General features: G+C 56.4%; 1 protein-coding gene across 2 annotated transcripts in view; it reads left to right on the plus strand.

Annotated features, from left to right (window-relative positions):
* The window catches only part of DICER1 (dicer 1, ribonuclease III), a 61,268-nt gene that overhangs the window by 29,847 nt on the left and 6,871 nt on the right, over positions 1 to 24,550 (plus strand). For both annotated transcript variants that reach the window (XM_075531827.1, XM_075531826.1), the window contains exons 10-24: positions 4,236 to 4,368; positions 5,627 to 5,869; positions 6,471 to 6,625; positions 9,021 to 9,153; positions 9,986 to 10,061; positions 11,240 to 11,379; positions 11,907 to 12,086; positions 12,686 to 12,899; positions 13,094 to 13,247; positions 14,110 to 14,292; positions 14,486 to 14,591; positions 15,024 to 15,199; positions 16,208 to 16,982; positions 19,426 to 19,581; positions 22,845 to 23,661. In XM_075531827.1, coding sequence (XP_075387942.1) covers positions 4,236 to 4,368; positions 5,627 to 5,869; positions 6,471 to 6,625; positions 9,021 to 9,153; positions 9,986 to 10,061; positions 11,240 to 11,379; positions 11,907 to 12,086; positions 12,686 to 12,899; positions 13,094 to 13,247; positions 14,110 to 14,292; positions 14,486 to 14,591; positions 15,024 to 15,199; positions 16,208 to 16,982; positions 19,426 to 19,581; positions 22,845 to 23,661 — 3,641 coding nt within the window. The remainder of the gene's footprint in view (positions 1 to 4,235; positions 4,369 to 5,626; positions 5,870 to 6,470; positions 6,626 to 9,020; positions 9,154 to 9,985; positions 10,062 to 11,239; positions 11,380 to 11,906; positions 12,087 to 12,685; positions 12,900 to 13,093; positions 13,248 to 14,109; positions 14,293 to 14,485; positions 14,592 to 15,023; positions 15,200 to 16,207; positions 16,983 to 19,425; positions 19,582 to 22,844; positions 23,662 to 24,550) is intronic.

Below are 24,550 nucleotides of genomic sequence, written 5' to 3' on the forward strand. Positions count from 1 at the left end.
TCCACAGCACGTGCACAGACTCAAGTCAGAGCACCTTCTTCTAAGTCAGATGCCCGCTACTCTTCGACTCATGGCCAGACCTTGTGCTTGGGCCCCCATCCATCTCAGGGTGCACTCTGGCTGCCCCCTCCTCCATCTCAAGGTGCACTCTGCCTGACCCCCCTCTCCATCTCAGGGTGCACTCTTCCTGGTTCCCTCCCCTCCATCAGGGTGCACTCTGCCTTTGCCCCCCCTTCATCTCAGGGTGCACTCTGCCTGGCTCCCCCTCCATCTCAGGGTACACTCTCCTTGGCCCCCCTCTACATCTCGTGGTGCATTCTGCCTTCCCCCATCCCCTCTTCATCTCGGGGTGCACTCTGCCTGGCCCCTCCCCCTTTTTATCTCGGGGTGCACTCTGCCTGGCGGTGCACCCTTGCTTCTAGAGTCTCGGGGAGTAGGGTAGAACTGCTGGGCTCTTTTGTTGATGGGGCTTCAGAAGCTCTGAGGTGCACTTGTCTGGCTCAGAGGTGAGGAAGCAGGTTTGGAATTCTGGAAATACTAGTGGGTGCTGGTAAACCTAAAATGTGGGTTGTGGCTTACGCTTTGGTCATAAAAGTTTACTTTTCCTGGCTGTACCTCAGCCATGTGTCACGTAGTCAGGGCGTCTGGTGCTTTTGCTTTGTGGACAGGTACGTGTGCCTGTTAGTTTCTGGCCTCCTCCCCCCCCAGGGAGGATGTGTCTTTATTTTGTACTTGAAGTGATCTTTTCTGTGAGATCTATTAATTGGCCCAAGCTGATCCCTGAGAGCATTTTCTTTAAGTAGTGATCTCTGAGGAAAAATTCAGCTTTGCTTCCTGCGGTAATTGGGCTTTTCTTTGTCTGTCTTCCCTCCACTCCCCCTTTCTTAACTGCTGCTGAATGTTTAGAGGTTTTAAAGAATTTTTCAAGTAACGAAAAATTGGACTCTAGGGTGGTCATCTGGCAGTTCTCAGCCGGGTAATTTCCAGAGTCATGGGGCCCGATCCCTCTGGTGACTGTGAAGTCCACCAACTTGGGAGCGAATTCCCTTCCAATCACAAGCTTGCGGATAGAAAGGCGCCTCGCAGACCATCGGATCTGACCCATTCCTTTCAGCCAAAAAAAATGTTTGAAAAGGAGGACGGTCTGGAGAGCTGGGTAACCCCGCTGCCCGGCTCTGCGGTCCTGGCTGTCCCTGTGCCCGTGGGAAGCCCCCAGACTGGCCGGGCTGTGACGAGTCTCCTAGAACGGGGTCAGAAGCGCCTGAGCCTCATGATCAAAGCCCTGCCTCCACCCGTATGGGGAGAAGCTGCCGAGAAGTGAAGGGGGAGGGGACATTACATCCCCCCAATCCCCAGCCTTTAACACAGGCTTTTTCTGTGCCGGCCGGCCTGGCAGGAACGCTGACCTGAGGAGCTTTGCCCCAATCAGCCCGTGGCTGCAAGGATCAGATGAATTGCGATCCGTGTTCCTGGAACAAACCTGGAATTGGTGTCGTGTGATGACTGTGAGCAGGCTGCAGGCCGACTTTATCGGCAGCTAATTGCTGGTACAATCGAGGTCTTGTTCCAGTAAGCGTTGTAATAAGCTTAGGGAACTTCCTGGACTCCAGATTCTTTCCTTCCATCAGTTTAATGGGAGGAAAGCCCTTCTTCCGTGATGAGCGTCGGGGGAGCGGAGGCCCATGGAGTGGGCGCACAGCTCTCTCGCTCCTGCCTGATGAACATGCAGCCGGCTGCAGGCCCCACTCATGCTTACCGTCCTCCCGTTGACTCGGAGTCACCTGGCACTGTCTGGTCTCGAAGCCACCTTTTTTCCCTCTGACCTCCTCTTTACGTTTTTATGACCGTCCACGAGGCGGCCAGCCGGCCATGGCCGTGCCAAACCACACAGGAGGAAACCAACTCGCACCGGTGCCGAGTCGCAGGGATGGCTCCAGGCTTGGCGCGCCTGCCGCTGCATGTGGACACACCCAGGTCCCCACCCCCCTGTTGCTTCAGAGCAGTTTGACCCAGCGCCCTCCCGTGCTTGTGAGCCCGGTGGCTGTCCCCTCCAGCCTGGGGTCCTTTGTGAGGGCCTGGCCACCGTGGGGCGTGCTGACCCGTGCTCTGCAGAAGTAGCCGTCACTTTGGGGACTACTCGTCTTTGTCTCTGAATTAGGCTGGAGCTTTAGGGTAACACACCCCTCCGGCTGGTGGCGTAGTGTCTAAGCACTCGTCCATAAAGCCCCCCCACCTCGCAGAGAAATCGCAGCAGCCGGCTTTTGTGAAGGGTGACAGTGTGGGAACACAAGAGCAGCGGCTCCCAATCTCTGAATTGCGACCCCTTTGGGCGTGTAACGACCCTTTCCCAGGAGTCGCCCGATTCATAACAGTAGTAAAATGACTGTGATGAAGTAACAATGAAAACGATTTTACAGTTGGGGTCCCCACTGCATGAGGAGCTGTATGAAAGGGTCGAGGCACTAGGAAGGTTGAGCTCCTGCCCTAGAGGGTGCCTGCACAACCCCTGAAAGACACGTGGTGCTAGTGCGGGGCCGGGAGAACACGGGGAGGGCCAGCCTGGAGAAGCTGCTAGCTGGGGACCAGTCACAGGAACAGGTGTGTGTGTATGTGTGTGTGTCAGCCCTCCAAGAGCGCCCCCAGTGGCCAAAGGTGTCGGGGTGGGCAAGAGATAAACATAAGTTCATGGGCAAAGTGAGTTGGTGAGTGGTACTTCAGTAAGAGGATAGGAGGGACAAGTTTTCCTGACAGAAGAACCCCAGGGAGGACGGGTCAGTAAGCAGCCCTTAGACGTGGAGCCCCAGCCACCCTGCCCAGGGGGCCCTCTCTCTCCCTTTGAGTTCTGCCCACTTTCAGGCGTTTAGCTTGTAAAGCGAGTTCACCTTTGTGAATGCCCCTGTGGGTTTCCGAGACGATCTGTCTTCTGGGGAGCAGCTGGTGGTCTGAAACTGCTAGGGTGGAGGCGGTGCCCTCAGGAGGGGTTCACCCAATTCCTTCCCCAGCATCTGTTTCAGCAGAGTGACGTCTGCCAACTGGGGGGTTGGCAAGTGTGGCCATCTTCATCTAACCGGGGAAACTCGAAGTTCTTTGTTGCCACCTCGGTACCGTCACAGTGGCGCTCCCTCACCCGGACTCGCCTTCTCCCTGTGGAAACCGATGGATGGTGGCCTGTCCCTACCCCAGCCGGGACCCCAGCAGCAGGCTGTGGCTGCAGTCGCTTTCCTGAAGCTCCAGCACGGAGGGCAGACCCCAACAAGAGTGATGCCCCTGCTCTCAGTCCGTCTGCTTCTGCAGGGAGGGGGGCCAACGCTGGACTCGCATTCTGTTGCTGGGGTGGCACGGGGCTGTGATTCCTGAGCTACTGCCTGCCAGCTCTGCCTGCCCTCTGCTGGCTCCTGGGTACCTAGCCTTGGGCCTCCCTGGAGAGCTGGCAGAAGGGGCCACAGTGAGGCCGCTTATGCCCACAAGCAGGCTGGGCAGGGGCGCTAAGTTCTGCTCCATCAGCGGGGGATCAGGGCCAGAAGGCAACTAAGTGTGGGGGCTGAGAGGATTCTCCAGAGACAGTTGTTTATTCCCCGACAGCTCGCTTGACCTGAGCGTCCAGGGCTTGGTGAGGTGAAGGGTGACAGCGCCTTTTCCGCCTGCTTGACAGCTCTGGCGACAGGAGCGGGAGCAGGGCTCCCTAGGCTGTGGTGTCTGGGTGCTGTGGGGGGGTAGTTCCATTTGTGCCTGTGCCGGGGAAACACATTGAGCTGTGGGTTGTGGGGTTCCCCCCCAAAAAGTCCTGTCCCCAAGCCAAGGCGCTGAGGGTGGGGGGGACACACTGCTCTGTCCTGCCTGGCCCTGTCGGGGCCCTCGCCTCTCCTCAGTCATCTTTGCCACACCGAGCATCTGGGGTGATGGGACCTTTCCATTACCAGCATGGCACAGCCTTGGTTTGGTATTAAAAGCACCCGGACTGTGGGTGGAGGGGGTGCAGATGGCAGGGCTGTCGGCCTGACCCAGTCAGCAGGCAAGCGGACAGGCCGGCTGGCCCATCTTTCCATGTGTGCTCACCTAGGACCATTACTTCCTTTTCCCAAGCCTTCCTCTGCTAAGTCAGGGCCCCATTTCATTCCTGCAACGGCATCGGTGTCGTCCTGTAGACTGCTTGTTTCCGTTTTAAGGGAGGTGGCAAACTAAGTGGAGATGATGTTCCCCCGTCCCTCAGCACTGTCCTAACGTCTTGTTCTTAGGTTGATAAAAGAGGCTGGCAAGCAGGACCCGGAGCTGGCTTATATCAGCAGCAATTTCATCACTGGGCACGGCATCGGGAAGAACCAGCCTCGGAACAAACAGATGGAGGCTGAGTTCAGGAAACAGGAAGAGGTAAGCTCGTCGGTAGACGGCCCTCTGAGCATGGACACGCAGGCTGCCATTCCCTGGAAGGCACTGGCCCCACAGGCCCAGTGTGTGACGGGTGATGCTGGCTGGGGCAGCTGTTGAGGGAAGCACAGGTGGGAAGTTCGCATCCTCGGTCATCCCATTCCCCTCTGAGACGGTGGCCTCTCATCCTTAGAGAGGCAGAGGTGCGCCCATCGCGTGGACTCGGGAGACAGAAACGTGTGCTTGGGAAGCGTGTGCGTCTCTTCGGTTGCCTTGTCTTTGCGTGCTCTTTAGGGGCTCCACAGAGGGGCAGCATTGGGAAGATGCTAGAAGCAGGTACAGGATCTCACCAACCAACAAACGACTTGTTTGTTGCCAAGTTTGTTGTGACCCTGTTGGAGTAACTGTCCCCGGCAAGGCGGCATGACCACTTGCCAGGCCCCAGGCCACCGGACCTTCTCAGAACCCGCTTCGCGCGTGGTGGGAGTGGCCATGCGCGCGGGAACCAGTGTCGTCAGCAGAGCAGCGAGGACTTCCTCTGCTCTCTGAACCATGGCTCTCGCTCCTTCAGTCGGCGTCCCGGTGCCCGAGGACTCCTTGTTGTGCAGCTTCCCTCCCCGGCGGCCTCGGGCTTCCCCGAGGGCTGTGGCACGGTGGCAGCACACACGGCCTCTCACAGGGCGCCTGCCCAGGGGCAGTGACAGTGGGCATCCCTGCTCCTCCTCGGGGAAGGGTGTGGCTGCCAGCTTCTGTGAGACTGAGCCGTGGGAGCCTGCAGGCACTTCCACTCGGTCCTGGAGCTGGGTTTTGATTCCCTGAAGTAACAGAAAGGCACTTTGATAAAGTGTGTGTGTGTGAGTGTGTAAGTGTAAATTTGGGGGCAGGGGAATCTTTCAAAACGTTTGTGGGAAAATTTCATTGCCCTTTAGTTCCATTTTTCCCTGAATGGTTTGAAGGCTGCTCATGGATAGCTACACAATGACTCCAAACCCCGGTGCTACAGAAAAGGGCTGTCCCCTTGAGCCCAGGCTTCTCTGCCCGGGTGTCCACGTGTCCTGCGCTTTCTGTCTCACTGACCTCTCTAGCTGCCACCTAACAATTCAGTGCTTCCAAAGTATGAGTCAGAAATGACAGTTGTCCCTTGTTTTTGCTGTATTGTGAAATCTATGATGCTAATCCCTGTAAAGGGATTTAGGTGCACTTCTAAGGACGGCTTTTTCTTGGTTGATTTTGTTTCCCACCCTCTCTCCCTGACCCCTAGGTCCTTAGGAAATTTCGAGCCCATGAGACCAACCTGCTCATTGCAACCAGTATCGTAGAGGAGGGCGTGGATATACCGAAATGCAACTTGGTGGTTCGTTTTGATTTGCCCACAGAGTATCGGTCCTACGTTCAGTCCAAGGGAAGAGCCAGGGCCCCAATCTCTAATTACATCATGCTCGCAGATACGGACAAAATACAAAGCTTTGAAGAAGACCTTAAAACCTACAAGGCCATTGAAAAGGTGAGCAGCACCAGGAAGAAACTCGGTCCCTCTCAGCTGTTGCCATTCCTTGTGGTGAAGAAGGTGCCGGCGAGAGCTTTAATACCCACCCCCCACGCCACCACATGGGCTTCACCAGGAAGTTGGGAATGATCCCAGCAATGGTCCTTAGTACAGCAGCCTCGGCAGTGTCAGGTGGATCTGGGCAGAGAAGGCTTTTCTGGGACAGTGGTGATAATGGGGACAGGGACAGGGATTGATGACTTCCTGCCTGCGTTCGTGAAAGGCGTGTGTGTGTGTGTGTGTGTGTGTGTGTGTGTGTGTGTGTGTGTGTGTGTGTGTGTGAGAGAGAGAGAGAGAGAGAGAGAGAGAGAGAACACGGTACATGAGAAAGCTCGAGTCTGGGTGGTGAGTGTCTCCATTGGATGGGCTCTGGGGTGGGTTCATCAGGAGTCCCCTGTAGCCGGCGGCACGTGGCCTGTTGGCGTCTGTTCAGGGAGCTGAGCAGGAGGCTTCTGGTGAAAGAGCCTTTTCTGCAGGCACAGAAGTAGATGACTCACTGAGGGCAAAGAAGGCATTGTTCTTTTTTCCTCATCTCAAGTTCTGTTTTTAAAACGTTCAGATCTTGAGAAATAAATGCTCCAAGTCGGTGGACACCAGTGAGACCGACATTGAGCCTGTTGTGGACGACGACGATGTTTTCCCCCCGTATGTACTGAGGCCAGATGACGGTGGTCCCAGGGTGACCATCAATACAGCCATCGGACACGTCAACAGGTGGGTGGCTATTACTGTAGGCATCGCCAGCCCTGTCATTCTGATGAGAAGAAACAAGGTGCTTCCCCCACCCCACACTTGTACTGTCGTCATGACAACGCAGCCGTGGCTGTAGCAGTGAGTGGTTGGCACTGCCCAGTGCCTGACGTCATGAGGCATGCTGCTTTTGATGTGGTGGGGTATTGCTTTTCTCTCAGTCTGGGGATTTTGGGTTGAACTTCCATGAACGTCCTATTGGACTTCCGTTCGCAGTCCTGTAAGATGATGGCAGGCTAATATGCATTGCAGCGTGTCCGCCCCTGCTTGTCTTCAGCTGGAGGTGCTGTTTCTAGGATCTAGGGGCAGCATGTATTTGTCCTAGATGGCCTGCGGGGTCAATGCCACTGAGATGAAATAGAAGCACAGACAGAAGACTTGTCTGATGTATTTCCCCTGCTAGCTTCAAAGGCTAACACATAGCAGGAGTATTATAGAGCACTTCCGTGAGCCCTTCTCCTACAGCAGTGGTTCTCCACCTTCCTCATGCCGCCACCCTTTCATACAGGTCCTCAGGTGTGAGGGGGGACCCCCAACCATAAAGTTATTGTCGTTGCTACTTCATCACTGTCATTTTGCTACTGTTATGGATCGGGTGACCCCTGTGAAAGGGGGGAGGGTTCCATCCCCTAAGGGGTCTCGACCCGCAGCTTGAGAACAGCTGTCCTAGAGCCGTCTGTTCCTACCTCACGAGCACTTGCTTTGTGGCCAGCGTGTCCTCTCCATGTTCCTGCATGGGCCGCCCTCAAGGAGCCCTGTGGCACAGCACCTGGCTCCTCCTGGGGGTGAAGACTGGGCGGCCGCTCCAGTCACATTTTGACCTAGACACCTTACAGGGAGTTACACTCTGTTACGTGGGGCCTCTGAGGGGAACCTACTGGACAGCATGTCACAACCACAGGAGTGACCCATCTTCAAGGACACAGAGACCCTGTGTGGGGGAATGTGGTTCTCTCTCATGATTAGGACCCAGGCTCTGCACTGAAGCGATGCTGTGCTCTACACACACACACACACACACACACACACGGCCCCATTGGTTGGGTGTGTGGCACATGGGTCCCATCACATGGTCTCAGCCTTGACCACGAGAGTCAAGTCTTATCATCTCTGTTCTTCAGAGCTTCCCTTCACCCTTTGAGTAGCAAGCTGCCCACACCCACGGGGAGGTGCTTTGCACCCACAGCAAAGGGACCCTTGTCCTAGTCTCACTCATTGGTGTCAGCCCGCATCAGTGGTTCTTGCTTGGATTAATTTTTCCTGTGACAGCTGCCAAGTGATTTCTAATGCCCTCGTTATTTCTGTGCTTATTACAAGGAGCTCTGGTGGTGTAGTGGTTATGTGTTGGCCTACTAATCACAAGGTCAGCAGTCTGAAACCACCAGCCACTCCACGTGAGAAAGATGGGCCTTTCTGTTCCCATAGAGTTACAAACTTGGACTCCACAGGAGCAGTTCTGCACTGTCGCAGGGCCACTGAGTTGGCATGGACCTGATGGCAGTAAGAGGTTTATTAGTAGGCGTTCTGTTATAGAAAGATATTTTCCTACGTTCCGTTTATTTTCACTGACTTTTTAGCTCAAGCTGAGTTTATGGGCTCCTGTTGGACCCAGGGGTTCACAACCCGTGTGCATCATCTGATGTATTTTGATGTTCAGATTGTCCTGGCTGCGGAAGCCCTTTGGGGCTCATTTCTGGGCCTGTGTGGCTGCTCACTGTGTCTGCAGATACTTTACATCCTGCCACGGTATGGTGCCCTGGACGCAGTGCAGGCTCTGTCTGCCCAGCCTTGGATCTGGCTTGTTCCCTAGGGACCCTGGTTCCTGACATCACAGAGATACCCACATGCCCCTGACCTAGTGTCCTCGCCCCTGGTTTCCTCCCCGGCCTTCCTGCCCTGCTCTGACATTGTCCTTGTGCTGCGTGTTGCTAGGGTCCTCACTGCCCAGATGCCAGATGGCCACCACCTGCCAGGACCTTTCTGGAGCAGCTCCCAGCAGCTCCTGGCAAATGAGACGATTGAAGGGCTAGCGCTGGTGATGGGCTCTCTGCACACAGGGAGACACACAGGTTAAGGCTCTGCAGTTGAGTCAGCAGTGGTGTTGATGCAGACGGTTAACTAACTAAATTGTGATATTCTGCCCTGGAGTGGCACTTGCTTGGGCAGCCCCGACAGCCCATCATGGCTGAACGTTTGCTTGGAAAGCACTGTCCACTCTGCCGAAAGGCTGGGACCCTCTGAGTTCTGGCTTCGTGTCTGAATCCTGGGCTGGTAGGAGGGGGCGAGGGGGTCCCTAGGGGTCTGGCCCCAGCGCTGCCATGGTCCTCCAGCTCAGCCGAGGCGTTTCCTTTCTCTGCAGGTACTGTGCCAGGTTACCCAGCGACCCATTCACTCACCTGGCTCCCAAGTGTAGGACCCGAGAGCTGCCGGACGGTGCATTTTATTCCACTCTCTACCTGCCGATCAACTCGCCTCTCCGTGCCTCCATTGTTGTAAGTTCAGAAGAAGAAACCATCGCTCCCCCACCCTACCCCCACCCCCACCCCAACTTCTCTAAGACTGCAAGTCAGAGGTAAATTTGGTCTTCAGATCCACTTAGGAAAGAGGAACCCTGGTTGAGTGGTGGGTTAAGCATTGGGCTGCTAACAGAAAGGTTGGCAGTTTGAGCCCACTCACCGCCTTGAGGAAGAAAGATGAGGCAGCCTGCTCCTGTGAAGATTTCCCACGGGAGCAGTTCTCTGTCCTCTAGGGGGCTTAGAGTTGGAATCAACTCACGATCGTGGTCTGGCTTGCCATTTGTGAAAGTGAATATGCCATTCTTTTGTAGCAGACTGGATGTTGACTCTGGACTTATACTTGATGGCCTTTGGGATCCACACAGTGTCTCTGGGTAACTCCTCCAGCCGTAGCTTCAGTCTTGCCAGTGGCCAAGGCAGGGGTCCCCCTTTCTTTAGTGCCCCCTGCCCTCGGCCCCAACACTCTCTCCAGCTGCTCCCAGCTGGCTGGTTTCCACTGTGCTGAGAATTGGCCTGGACCTCGCTGTGTCTCTCTCTCGTTGGATCAAAGTGAATCTGTAAACGAGCGAGTGCCTTTGAAGTTAGGACCCAAGTACAAGTTCACCCAAAGCTCTTAGAGTAGCTCCATTCTCCTCGTTCACACATAGAGGTCAGCGGGTCTGAGAGCCCATGGGCTTAGTGATTGTCAGAATAAGGAGCTCTCGCCTGTGGTGACTTGAGCTCTGAGGACAGCGGGGCTGAGCTGCTGGCGGCGTGTCGGCGTGGGCACAGTGGTCATGTAGTGACAGGCACTTTCTTGTACTTTCAGGGTCCACCGATGAGCTGCGTCCGGCTGGCCGAGAGGGCTGTAGCTCTTATCTGCTGTGAAAAACTGCACAAGATAGGTAAGGCTGTCGGGGCGCATGCTCTGCTCCAGAGTTGTCCCAGAGTCCCCTTGTGCACTGCTGCCCCACACCCCGTGCTCCTTTAGACACCCCTCAGGCCAGAGGGGTGGTGGGGACTGGAGGAATGGAAGGGAGACCGAGGAAAGGAAACTGAGAATGTGGACATGCTCGGGAAACGTCACCAATGTCCAGGGTCGCTAACCGAGCCCCTGGTCTTCTTTTGCACATGCACCTAAACCACAGTGAAGTGTGCGCGCGCACACACACACGTAAACTACTTCCCACAGCTTAAACGCAGGCTAGAACCATTTACTGATTCTGTTTAAATACCCGTCAGGAGCCCTGGTGGCCTAGGGTTTATGCATTGGACTGCTAATCTCAAGGTCAATAGTTCAAAAACACCAGCCTCTCCAAAGGAGAAAGATGAGGCTCAGAAACTTGAAGGGGCTGTGAGTTTGGGTTGACCGCGTCAAGGCCTTCCCCTGGGCCGACTCTTGGACATTTGCGTGCAGTAGGGCAGCCCCTCGGATTGATTTCTACTGGCTTGCAGGCTCATCCATACACTTTAATTGGAGAAGACGCATTCCCTCTGCCTGTCTGGTTGGAAGTGTGGCTCTCTCTTGTTTAGGTGTTTTATATTTTAATCTTGGGGTGGGGTGGGTGGGGGTCTTTACTCGCTTACCCTAAACTTGAATGCCCAAAAGTACTTTGCCTAAAATACCATTCGATGACCTTCCACGTTCTGCCTGTGGGAAACCTCTGGATTCGGGAAGTGCAGCGGCTCTGTGAGCCCCGGGGGAGGGGGCGTCCCCTGGATGGGGTGGAGAGCAGCTGCCATGATGCACTGTGTGGTGGCTGTCCACTCACAGAATTTGCACCGTCAAAAGCAGTTAACACGGCAACATTTATACGACTCATCTGTGGTTGCCCCCACTTTAAACATTCACCATGAAAGCACAGATGCTCTGGCGTGGCAAGGAGTCACGCATGAAAAGTCAGAAGTTTGAGATCCCAGCCGCCCCCGGGAGAAAGGCGTGGCTTCCCCTCTGTAGAGCGAGACAGGGTTGGAACTCCCGGGGCAGGCCTCGTCTGGCCTGCAAGGTCTCCGGGAGTTAGAATCCTTCCTTCTTGCACTTGCCTCCTGGACGGCGTGCTCATGTAGCCAGTCTCTTCTCCAGGTGAGCTGGATGACCACTTGATGCCCGTGGGCAAGGAGACGGTGAAATATGAAGAAGAGCTCGATCTGCATGACGAAGAGGAGACCAGCGTTCCGGGGAGACCCGGCTCCACAAAGCGAAGGCAGTGCTACCCCAAAGCAGTTAGTATTGACCTGGCCAGTGGCCCGCCAGCCTGCATCCCTCTGTGGGACCTGCCCGGCCCCCACTGCTCTTGGAACTGCCCCTCCTGGCACTGGGTGACCAGCTCTGCCCTACCCCGGTGGTTCATGGCTAGCTCTCAAGCTCGTGGCAGATCCCGCACAGCAGATGGTTTCACTCAGGGGAGCTGTGTCTCACCCTTTGGGGGTGTTTCTGCCCTCCCTGTGCGTGGGGTAAGACGAGCAGACTTGTCCGGAAAGCTAGGCGAGTTGAGAAAGACGTCCTCTGGGTGAGGGGCGCACATCGGCTGAGGGATAGCATGGGGCGTCCTCTGGGTGAGGGGCGCACATCGGCTGAGGGATAGCATGGGGCGTCCTCTGGGTGAGGGGCGCACATCGGCTGAGGGATAGCATGGGGCGTCCTCTGGGTGAGGGGCGCACATCGGCTGAGGGATAGCATGGGGCGGCGTCAGTGCAGCTGTGGTCTTCCAGTCCTTGAGCTGCTCCTGAATCTGTCCTCCTGACCGCAGATTCCCGAGTGTCTGCGTGACAGCTACCCCCGGCCCGAGCAGCCCTGCTACCTGTATGTGATCGGCATGGTCCTGACGACACCGCTGCCGGACGAGCTCAACTTCAGGCGGAGGAAGCTCTACCCGCCCGAGGACACTGCCAGATGTTTTGGCATCCTGACAGCCAAACCCATCCCTCAGGTAGCCCCTCCGCCCCAGCCTACTCTCTCTCTCTCTCTCTCTCTCTCTCTCTCTCTCTCTCTCTCTCTCTCTCTCTCTCTCTCTCTCTCTCTCTCTCTCTCTCTCACACACACACACACACACACACGCATGCACACACACAGGCAAACCCATCCCTCAGGTAGCCCCTCCGCCCCAGCCTCTCTCTCTCTCTCTCTCTCTCTCTCTCTCTCTCTCTCTCTCTCTCTCTCTCACACACACACACACGCATGCACACACACAGGCAAACCCATCCCTCAGGTAGCCCCTCCGCCCCAGCCTGCTCGCGTGCACGCTCTCTCTCTCTCTCTCCGCCCCAGCCTGCGCTCTCTCGCGCTCTCTCTCTCTCTCTCTCTCTCAATCTCTCTCTCTCTCACACACACGCACACGCACGCATGCACACGCACACACTTTTTTGGAAAAAGAACACCATTCTGAAGTGACCTCTCTGTGTCCTATCTTAAAAATCGAGGTTTTCTCTCCACCCTGATAGAAAGCATTTCTCCTCTTGCACAACCAGAGCTGCCCTGGGAGAAATGCCCACTCACCCATGGGTTGGGGTGTTTTGTTCCCTGGTTCAGATCCCCCACTTCCCTGTGTACACGCGCTCGGGTGAGGTCACCATATCGATTGAGCTGAAGAAGTCTGGCTTCACCTTGTCTCTCCAAATGCTCGAGCTGATTACAAGACTCCACCAGTACATCTTCTCACACATTCTGCGCCTGGAAAAGCCGGCCCTCGAATTTCAGCCAACAGACGCCGACTCGGCATACTGTGTTCTACCTCTCAACGTCGGTAAGGGGCCGGGCTCCGCATTCCCTCCCCGCCCCACTGGCTGTACAGTGAGCGTGTGCATGACTGCTGGCCCTTTTCCGTACCCCAGGGCAGCCCGGTGTTGGCCTGGGCAACTATGAACTGGACCTGGGAACAGGCAGCAAGCCCAGAGGTGAGCTTTGTTCTCACGCGTTTCTTCCTCTTTCTTCCCCAAGTCAGTGACTCCAGCACTTTGGACATCGACTTTAAATTCATGGAAGATATTGAGAAATCTGAAGCTCGAATAGGCATTCCCAGTACCAAGTATTCAAAGGAAACTCCCTTTGTCTTTAAACTAGAAGATTACCAAGATGCCGTTATCATTCCAAGGTGGGTGTCCTGATGCCGAGTTGACGAGGGGTGACAACACCTGTCAGAGGACATTCGAAGGCTCTCCTGGGAGGCGGCTGGGTGGCCGGCACGGACTGGTGCTGATGCTCGGACAGCGAGGCAGCTTGGCTTTGCTCTCCCCTGGGTGCCTGCTTAGATCAACACCTGGGCGACAGGGTGCACCTCTGACAGGCAGGCAAGCTAGGTGGCAGGCACCCAGGCTTCCTCCTTCACGCCTCCATCCTTCAGCCCCAAAGTCTTCCTCTAGAAGTGGACATCAGTAACCGCTGGATGTCCCAGTGGACTTTACGCTGAGCAGTGGCTCCGAGCTTAGTGGAGCTTCTAAGTCAGGATGCTTCGTGGTTTTGTTTTTCATGTGAGAATCCAGGATTTGTTTAGAGGTTGTTTTCTGAGCCACGAGGTTAAATGGAGGCCGTGGATGCGAGCCCGTCGCTGCTGTTCTTGGTTTTGTCGGCGTGTCAGCGTCACCTGTTAAATGCGTGCTGTGGCACCTGCCACTCCTGTGGGCGACAGCACAGCAGTGGCTTCGTGGTCCTCTTTGGCGGGAGGTGCACCGTGTCCCCTCGTTACTTGGACCCTGCTGCTTGTGGTGGGGGCGCTGAGAAGGGCTTCTCGACACCACGTAGCTTCTCGGACGCGTGACGGACACTCAGGAGCCAGCTTTCACCCAGGAAATGTGTAGTTCTCACGCTCTCACGCCCATTAGAAATATAATTAGAATGGAAAGTGTCACTTATTTTTTTTAACCTCTTAAAATATCCTAGTTCCTGTCTCCTTGTTAAAAACGGCTACCTCTGGGGAGCTGGTGACTCACCCACCAAAGTGGCGTGTTCCTCTCCAGGTACCGCAACTTTGATCAGCCCCATCGGTTTTACGTCGCGGATGTGTACACAGATCTCACCCCACTCAGCAAGTTTCCGTCCCCCGAGTACGAGACATTCGCCGAGTATTACAAAACAAAATACAACCTGGACCTGACCAGTCTCAGCCAGCCCCTGCTGGATGTGGACCACACGTCTTCCCGGTGAGCCCGGCCCTGCCCCGGGGGGCGGTGAAGGCTCACTCCCGGCTGCCCGCCTTGAGACTCGGGGACCGAGCCAGGAGAGATGCCCAGGGTGGGGCTGGGGGGCAGACAGTGTCGAGGCCCTCTTCCAGGGTGTGTGAGAGAAAGACAGAAATGGAGAGAATGAGCTTACTTACTTCTGCCTTCTTCGTAGACTGAATCTGCTGACGCCTCGCCACTTGAACCAGAAGGGGAAAGCCCTTCCTCTGAGCAGCGCTGAGAAGAGAAAAGCCAAATGGGAAAGCTTGCAGAATAAGCAGGTGCACGGCAGGCCGGCTGGCGGGTGGGCAGGGCAGGTCCTTCTTAAGGGTGGTGTGCGTTTTAGGAGCTCAGGGGCACTTGTAGAAATGCACCTGGCCCTTGATTTTGTTTGTGGGAACCGGTAAGTTGTGTTGAGCTCTGTTCGAAGGCCTTTTGACAGCCCCTGGTGCTTGCACGGTGTCCTCCTGGGAGCCAGAGAGGGGGCTGCTCTTGGGTCCTCTGTTCACGGTGCTCATGGTCCCATCAGATCCCTAGGGGTTTCCATGGCTTTGAAGAAGCCGTGGTTTTTCAGGATGCTGAGTTGTTTTTGTAAACCCCAGGATAAATCTCCTCTGTCCTGAAAGGTTAGTTTGTGTCTTCTTTCACCATGCGATGTGGCATGTAAAATGCATTCATCCACTCTCTCATTTTCATCTGTTGACCCCCCCAAGATCCTGGTCCCAGAGCTCTGTGCTATCCACCCGATCCCTGCGTCACTCTGGAGGAAAGCCGTGTGCCTCCCCAGCATCCTCTACCGCCTGCACTGCCTTCTCACCGCAGAGGAGCTGAGAGCCCAGACGGCCAGCGATGCCGGCGTGGGCGTCAGGTCCCTGCCCACGGATTTTAGGTAGGCTGCTTGCTGCAGGGTTGGCCAGCCCAGCCTTGGGCTGCCCTGCAGGAGAGAGATGGGACCTCCTGATCCCACATAGGTTCACAGTCTGGAGGCCCAGAGGAGCTGTTCTTCCTCGGTCCCTGCAGGGTCCCCATGAGTCAGAATCCACACGAGGGTCCCAGGCTCCTTGGGGTTTTGGGGCCCAGCATCCAGAAAGAACCTGGGCCCAGAGCTTTCTGCACTCGAGGCAAATTAGGGTGACATTTTAATGTGACATCATGAAGCTGGCTCCATGGCGGAAGTCCCCTCGGACCTTGAGGCCAGCTTCTCTCCCAGTGACAGGCCTGAGTCCTCGTCATAGCCTGGAGGCCACCCTGTGGCCAGGTGTGTAGACACGGAGGGCAGCTTTCTCCTTTTCAAAGCCCCTCGGACGTCACAGGGTTGTCCCCCCACCAGGCCCTGCCTTCACTGTCTTCCCCGCACCGGAGCTGCTGCTGCACCCTTTGGGGTCATCTGGCTTAGCAGCCGCCCAGGGGAAACTCGGTGACGGCCGTCAAGCCCTCGCTGGTCCCCGAGGTGGAAGGAGCTCTGGTGCACTGCAGCGATAGTGACGAGAGTGCATAGGGGCTCTTAACACAGTGCCAGGCCTGTACCCTTGGACCGCCACCTGGCAAAGGCCATGGTAGCTCATTCTGGAGTGCAGAGGCCGAGGGGCACAGAGGCTCTGTAAACGGTCCCAGCTGCCCTGCCACAGTCACCAGAGGAGCTGGGGTTCCAGCCCGGGTTGTCAGGTGCCACCCCAGCCTCCGAGGCCTCTAGTGGCCAGGTGAAGGAGCGTAGCCCCTGTTGTCACTGTCCTCACTGGGCAGAGGTTCAAGCTCTGGTCTCTGGTTTAGAAGTGGCTCTCCTGAAGCTGCAACCTTGGTGTGGGGGCAGTACCGCTGTGGTTTCAGTCGCACTCCTGGGTTGAGCCTGACCCCTGAAGGAAAGCTGTGATGAAAAGTTGTCACCGTGTCTTTGCAGATACCCAAACTTAGACTTCGGGTGGAAAAAATCCATCGACAGCAAATCTTTCATCTCCATTTCTAACTCTTCAGCTGAAAGTGACATTCACTGTAAGCACAGCACAATGGTAGGCCCTGACCATGCTGCACGTCCAGGTGCTAATAGGACCCCCCCTCCCGAGAACCACGACCACATGTCTGTGAGCTGCCGAGCGCCCCTCCGCGAGCCACCGGGTAAGCCCCCCACCGACGCCCTGACGGACCTCATCGCAATGAACGGTCTCTCTCACAGCAAACCCCTTGCCAACGGCGGCTGCGAGTTAGCTGACAGAGACTTTTGCCAAGGACATCAGCCGAGTGACCGCCCGCAGGAAGTCCCTGCACAACCACCTACCTCATACCCCATTCAGAGTGTAGACCGTTCTGAGAACCAGCCCAAGTCCAGCGATGACTGTGCCCCCCCGGGTCATAAGCACCTGGATGGAAACACTAACCAATCTACCTCAGATGGAAGCCCCCCGGGAGGGGCCGGGGGGCCCAGCGGCGCCCGCAGGGGCAGGACGGATTCCGAGCAGGGCCCCCCCGTGGCGGCTAGGTATTCCTCAAGGACCCTCGGCCCCAACCCTGGGCTCATTCTCCAGGCTCTGACCCTGTCCAACGCCAGCGATGGCTTCAACCTGGAGCGGCTGGAGATGCTGGGTGACTCCTTCCTGAAGCATGCCATCACCACCTACCTGTTCTGCACATACCCCGACGCCCACGAGGGCCGCCTCTCCTACATGAGGAGCAAAAAGGTAAGGGCCCCCCGCCCCTTGGATTTTACGTAAGTCGGCTCAGAAGTGGATCTTTTCAAGTGTTGGGTGTTTGTGGTCAGCACGTGGGAGAGCTGGGCCCAGGAGGTCTCCCCAGTTAAAGTGGCAGCCCCAGGCGTCAGCTCCCAGTGGAGGCTGGGAACCCGTGTGTGTGTGTGTGTGTGTGTGTGTGTGTGTGTGTACACACACACACACACACAGACAGGCCCGTGCCAGGTTATTAAGGGGGCTTGGGGTGGGGCATTCCTGGAGCATCTGTCCTGGTGGGGTTGGCTTTGCTTTGGGAGTTTGCTGTCCAGCTAGGCCAAGGTGCCTGAGACACAGCCCCTGGTTGACGAGCGCCTGGGAAAGGGCAGCGACAGGCCTTCAGAGCGCTGCAAGCACCCGGCACTTGAGCCAGGGCCTCTCCGGAGCCTCCCGTGGGCTGGGCTGGGCTATGGGACAAAGGTTTCGGGGGAAGGTCAGTGGGGACAGAAGGGGCCAAGTGGCCACAGCGGGTGCGCATTGTCAGGCCGCTTCCGAAGCCCTGTGGGAAGAGGCAGGATGCCCAGCATGAGCCGGTGAGCGGTGACACCTCAGGCTGCCACTGGATGCAGAAGCTGGGCCAGTCAGCCACGTGCTCTGTGGAAGGCGTTTTGGTCTGGGGACTGCTGACCGTGATAGGAGGTGAACGGAGCAGTTTTGTGGAAAAGCAAAGTCAAGCCGAGCTTAGACGCACTTGGCCTTTGAAGCCGTCTAGGCTCATGCAGAAACGGCACCAAGATGGGTGGTGCTCAGGAGCGGCGGCCTCTAGCGCTAAGGCTCACAGGGTGCCCATAAGTCAGCCCGACGGGGGGCTGAGGGTGAGAGAGGTACGGGGGCCAGGGTCTGCTGGACGGCACATGGGAAATAGTCTGTACCACCCCCCTTCCCCTCCAGGAAGGTGACCGTGTCTCTGACGAAGGAGACGGCCCAGGCGGGGATGGTGGTGGGAAGACCTGGGAGAAAGGGCATGATGGGGAGCGGAGTGAGGATTCACCCTTGTCTGTGACTCCACAGCCCCTCCTGCAAGGCGCTCCCTGCAGGAGGGGCTCTTTGAGCCTCAGCTGCTCTTGGGCAGCACTTTGGTGTACGCACTCACACCCCGTCCGGACCTCAGATCCCCAGCCAGGTCCCAACAGAGCGGACCCTGGCCTACCCCACACTCACCCCCATCCCCCACCCCATCGTTCCTTCTCTCACAGGATGCTACCCGCTCCCCGTTCTGCCAGGCCTGGGGGAATTTGGAGTCTCTGTGTCCTCGGTCCCTGGTCCTCACTACCCATTCTCCTCTTCCTGCCCGGCCATGCTTTGGCTGGCTGGAAAAGTAGCACAGCTCACTCGAGCCTGTCGCCTGTGGGAACGCCCCCGGGGCAGAGCGGGCACATTAGGGCACTCTGCTCCGGCTGGTGCCACTCTGGCTGACACCGTGCAACTCTCAGGTCCCTACGCAGTAGTTGAGTTACCTGGGAAACATCTAGAAGGGAGCCAAGTGTGGAGACAAACGTGAGGCTTGACAGCCTGGGCCCTGGTTTGCATGTAGACCCAAGACTGCAGTGCAGAGATCTCAGCCAATCTGCGGCTCTAGGCATTGGAAAGCAAAGGGGCCAGCGGGAGAGAGCGAGCAGTTTGTTCACATCAGACCTGTGGGGCTACTCTTTATTACCTTTTCTTTATTGCCACCTTAAAATGGCTGATCCCAAAATTCTTAAACCGCCATTCAGAAGAAAAGACTGTCTGAGCGAAGGCTGCAGTTGAAATGCCCTCTGTGGCTGAGCGTCTAGGAAAAGAAAATGGTTTCAGTTAGCCCTGCTCCCGCCAGGTTTCACTTTAGAGCTAAAGTTTAGTTTTAAACTTTAAAAGAGCTTAACAATTTTTCCTTTAAAAAAGGTTTTCCTTGATTTTTACCAAGAATATTTGGACATCTTGACGGGGCCTGTGGCTTCTTTCCCGATGATCCTAATGATCCCAGTTAGCACCTTATGCCATCAGCTTGTTTCCCTAGTTGGGAGTTGTTTCTTCTCATCCTTCTGCGCTGTGTGCGGTCTGCTCTGTAAGGTCAGACGTATTCGTGCAACCACACAGAAAGCTGCGTGACACCCGGAGTTCTCTGCCCTGGCGGGTGGGAGAACTGGGTAGCTCTCGTCAGGCGGCAGATGGGCTGGGTGAAGGGCAGTGTGACCCCCGCTGTGCTGCTGGAGGGAGATGAGGGGGTGGGCTGCTCCTGGAGATTCCCAGCCCTCGAGGCCCCTCCGGGGCAGCTCTGTGGGTCAGGGTCCACGCAGCGACCCTGGGTCTGGTGCAAGGCTCAGGTGAACAACATGCACCGAGGCGTGCTGCCAGGTCACCTGTGGCTCCTGGGATGCTGACTGGGGCACCAGTGTCTTGTAAATCTTTTTCTGTGCAGGTCAGCAACTGTAACCTGTATCGCCTCGGGAAGAAAAAAGGCCTGCCCAGCCGCATGGTGGTCTCCATCTTCGACCCACCCGTGAACTGGCTCCCCCCGGGCTACGTTGTCAACCAGGACAAAAGTAGCACAGACCAGTGGGACAAAGAGGACATGGTAAGCCAGTGATAGCCATGGGTGCCTCTCTCGATGCACTTTGAAGCCTGTGAATGACTTCGGTGGGGAGTGGAGTCAGGGTAGGTCCATTCCCGGTTTTCCATGTGCTTTTTGAAGGTCCCTGGCATTGGAAACTCCCAGTGAATTCCTTGACAGGGCCTGGCTTTTTGTTGGAAGTTGAGTTGTTTGTGGTCTTTTCTGTGCCCCAAAACAGAAGGCAGCCTTGCATGTAGTGACAGTGAGGATGTCCTACTGGCCTGCAGCCTGTGGGTGAGATTCCTGGTTTCAGTACAGGCTCCTCCTCTGAGCAGCTCTGGGGCTTGCCTGGTTAGGACTGTGGGAGCCAGGAATGGCTGCTGTTTTCTGGAAATCATTTACATCCTGCCCTGGATTTAGGAAGACTCCCAAGCATCAGCTGCAGCCTCTGCTTTGCTTGGTCTTGTCTGGCAGGCCACCAGGGGGCACCTGGGAGCCCTCGGAGCAGTGGCCATGGCGGAGGGCCGCCGAGCTGGGCTGTGAAAGCTCCCCTCTGGGCAGTCTCATTTCCTGCAAATTTATTCTGCGTTCGTGATAAACTGGCACGTTGTTCCCTCATTTCTGCCTCAGGCCAATGATGATAATGCCGTCTCCTGGTAACATTTTCTAGTCGCGCCTTCCCTTCTCGGCTCCTCATCCAGGGTGCCCGCTGCACGCTTGTTTGCAGTGGCCCGCCCTGCGTCAGGCCTGCATCCCGTTGTTTGGCGGCTCCTCTGGCCTGTGTGTCACTCAGGTAGTATCCAGCATGTTACAGAGATCCAGCTCTCCAGGACAGGCCTGGAGAGAGGACTTAGTCGGGGTGCAGGAAACTTACAAATGCATCAGGCTTAAGTGAAAAAAATATCGATTTTGAGAGCTTTTCGAACAATTCTCCTGCCTTGTAAATATTCTTCATAATACTGTTGTCACTTTGTGGCTACTGTATCTTCGCCGTGACATTTGTGTCCACTTGTTTAAGGGGCAACCCAGCTATTTTCCTGTGATGTGGCCCGTTGGCCCTTTGTCATTTAGATCATTGACACCGGCTCCCCTTTGATAGCCACGCACCAGTTTCACCTCCAGCTGTCTGTCTGAATGAGGCTGCAGAGGGATCTGGACGTTGTGTGAACACCACTTTGTATGCAAGCCATCCGTGGATTACACACAGCTCTGCTCTCAACCCAGTCTTTCAGTCACATTTACACCTGAGTCAGCACAGGTAGCTGCGGTGGTGAGTCCGTTACTCACATGCTGAGCACCCCTCTGTGCATTACGGAAAGGGAGAAGGAAACACTTCCAGCCCCCTGACGTTTTTATTCACACAACAGCCAGTAAGAATGACTGTGTTTGGGTGCGGGAGGGGGGCGTCGTCGCAGTGTGGCACCATTTGCTGGGACCCACCATGGTGGACCTTGCATTTTTAACACAAGAGGCCTTGTGGGGCGGTGTGTGTGTGTGTGTGTGTGTGTGTGTGCATTTTGACATGGGTAAGTGCCCACAGCCAGAGCCTGACCTGTGCGGTGGGGTGCCGTGGGAGGAACGCGGAGCGTCTGGACTTGCTGCATTCCTGCCCTCCGCCTCGCTCCTGCCTTCACGCCTCCTACGATTCCCTAGCAGCTCTGGTGGTGGCCGAGGCAGCGGGTCAGAAGAAAGGGCGTGAGCGTCACCCTTGTGTTTCATTTTGTTCCGTAAGAGCTGAAAAGCACCCTCAATGACTGCAGAGCCCTGCAGCCGCAGCCGATCCTACAGCTTGTTGGAGAGCAAGCCATCCTCACTGCTCGCTCGCTCGCTCGCTCGCTCCACTCTGCCAGCCCTCGCTTGTGGTAATGTTCACCAAGGCGGCAGAGACCTCACGCGCGCGGGCACGCACACACACACACAGTCGTTTGTTCCTTTAGTCTACGTGTGTGTGTGTGTGTGTGTGTGTATTCAATTGCCGTTTGACCTTTCAGTGGTGAAAACACCTCGAGGTGCCTTGGCCGGGAGAGGGCTCTTAGTGGGGATGCTGTGCTGGCTGAGCTCTGAATGCTGGGTTGTGTGTGCTGGCATAATCTCTAGCGGGGTGATCAGACACTGGCAGGAGGTGCCCTGCTAGAAGCTGGGGGCGTGCTCATCGAGGGGTCCCTGGGACAGCCCCTCTTTGGTGCTCTTGTTTGGGCTCAAACAGTTTTAGGAACATTTTGAAAGTTACAGGTTAAAAAGAATATATCTGTAGTGTGGGCCGTGGGCTGGCTCGAGGCTGCTGTGCGGCCCGATGCTTCCTCCAAACACTGTGCAGAGCGGCGCACTCAGAGGCCACGCCTCCCCTTCTCCCTTGTTCCTCCCCCAATTGAAACTTTTGGGGTTTAATTTTGTTCTTCTCCTATCCTGTAACACAACAGAAATTGGCATTTTCCAGCACTGCAGAAACATCGCACGGTGCCCAGTCCTGGCTCTTGTTAAGGCTGTCATTCACAAATAAGCTTTTGCCCAAGGAATTGGAATTAAGCAAAGATCTCCTGACAGAAATCGGGCAGTTGTGATTCACGTTGGCCTCTTCTCCTGTTTTCATCAGCCCCCCTGTAGTCTGACACCCCCGTCACTGGAGTGCGGGCCGAGGGGAGGGGACGCGTCAGTTCATAGCTTCGTCTTAGTGGTCTCAGGCAAGCCATTTGGTGTTGCAGTGTAGCAAGAGCCCTCTGATTTAAGAGGGACGGGAACAAAGCTTCACTGCATAAGCTCAGGGTGTATTTTGAATGCTGTAGAGGTTTTTTAACATAATTTTATCGGTTCTCGTATTGTACTTTTTTTTCCAAACCAAGATCATGCTTTCCCACATCTGGAATTCCATTTGACTCCCTTGAAAGTCTCTCCCCAAGTCAGAGGCCCCACTGCACATCTAGCTTTGCCTGTAAGCTTGCAGACCCCCTGTCATGGGCCTTTGGACGTGGACCCCGTGCCTGGCATCCGTCGTGGGCATCTCAGCTTCTGTCCGCCAACAGAACCTTTGCTCTCAGGCCTCAAGGTGGACAGAGAGGGGAGGTCGTTGTGTAGCTTTGAGAACGGGCGTCCAGAGAACACGTTCTAGTTTGTTTATGTGATTAAATAACTTATTTATGTTAATTGGAAACAAATGGCCCCGATTTGAAGGTTGCCTTTCGGTATTTGTGGCTGTCATCTGAAATTGCCCATAACCCTGGCTTTGACTGGGTTTCCAGCCCTTTAACAGCAGCGGTTCTGACCGCCCTCCTGCCCCCACCCTGTTGCAGACAAAGGGCTGCATGCTGGCCAACGGCAAACTGGGCGAGGAGGCTGAGGGCGAGGAGGACGAGGATGGGGAGGAGGCCCTGCTGTGGAGGGCGCCCAAGGAGGAGGCTGAGGACGAGGACGAGCTCTTGGAGTACGACCAGGAGCACATCAAGTTCATCGACAACATGCTCATGGGCTCGGGCGCCTTCGTGAAGAAGATCTCCCTCCAGCCCTTCTCGGCTGCTGACCCGGCCTACGAGTGGGAGGTGCCCAAGAAGACCCCGCTGGGCGGCCTGCCCTTTGCGCCTGACCTCGATGACCTCGACTACAGCGCGTGGGACGCCATGTGCTACCTGGACCCCAGCAAGGCTGTGGAGGAGGCCGACTTCGTGGTGGGCTTCTGGAACCCGTCGGAGGAGAGCTGCGGCGCAGACACAGGCAAGCAGTCCATCTCCTACGACCTGCACACGGAGCAGTGCATCGCCGACAAGAGCATCGCCGACTGCGTGGAGGCCCTGCTGGGCTGCTACCTGACCAGCTGCGGGGAGCGGGCCGCCCAGCTCTTCCTCTGCTCCCTGGGCCTGAAGGTGCTCCCGCTGGGCTCCCGGGTGGCCTCAGCGGCCCGGCCCCCCACCTCCGGCCTACGAGACCTGGAGTATGGCTGCCTGAAGATCCCCCCCAGATGTATGTTTGACCACCCAGACGCTGACAAGACTCTGAACCACCTGATCTCGGGATTTGAAAACTTTGAAAAGAAAATCAACTACCGTTTCAAGAACAAGGCGTACCTGCTCCAGGCGTTCACGCACGCCTCCTACCACTACAACACCATCACTGGTAAGGAGGCCAGTGGGAGGGGCAGTGGGGAGCCACAGAGAAAGGAGAGATCCTCCATCTTCTCGTCCTCCAGGGGAGCCGAGCCATCTGATATCTTGTGACCCTGGGGCCTGCTGGGGTGGCCTGGGCAGTGGGCACCCCCTCTCCTGTGTCCCTGTGTCTGTCGCGTGCCTGGTCACTGGCTTTACGAGGTCTGGCTTTCCTGCTGGCTGCATTTCCGCTCCCATTTAGGGCAAGGGTCCGGGGGTGGGTGGGTGGGGCACTGCTCCTGCTCTGACCTCTTGCTTTTGCCGTCTCCGGCTCCATGGGCTTCCTTCCTGGGACGGCTCTGTCTGAGGGGAGGGGTACAGCATATCCCACTGTAGCAGTGGCGGTACTGCTTAGTGGCTGGAAAGCCAAACCAAACGGTTCTCTGCCTGTGTGCTGGGCAGACGCAGGTAGGCGGCAAGAGTGTTCTTCCTGCAGAGGGAAGGAGACCTGTGATTCTCTAAGACACTGTCTGCATCAGAGGCCGGCCTGCTTCTAGCGTGCTCCCCGCCCCTACCCTGGCTCTTGCTCCCTCAGTCTCCTCCCGGAACGGATTCTCTCTAATCTCTGTGAGCCGGCACAGCCTGATAGAGAGGGTCCCATTCGGATGGTCATTCAGGTCTGCGCTGACGTCCTCGGGTTGAGAAGGGGGGTCTTCAGGGAGCTGCAAGGAACGGTGTGGCAGCCCTGAGGGCGGGGGGGGGGGTGGTTTTGAACTGTGGCAACAGGTGTGGTGGGACCATGCAGGCCGGGCAAGGGGGAGTCGGTGAGAGTGCGCTCAGCCGGGAGGGGTTTTCCTTGACAAGCACCGGCCTCTTGATCCCTGGACAGGTTTTTCAACCCCAACTGTCCATAAGAAATG

This window comes from Tenrec ecaudatus, chromosome 14, assembly GCF_050624435.1.
Source record: "Tenrec ecaudatus isolate mTenEca1 chromosome 14, mTenEca1.hap1, whole genome shotgun sequence".
Classification (NCBI taxonomy): domain Eukaryota; kingdom Metazoa; phylum Chordata; class Mammalia; order Afrosoricida; family Tenrecidae; genus Tenrec; species Tenrec ecaudatus.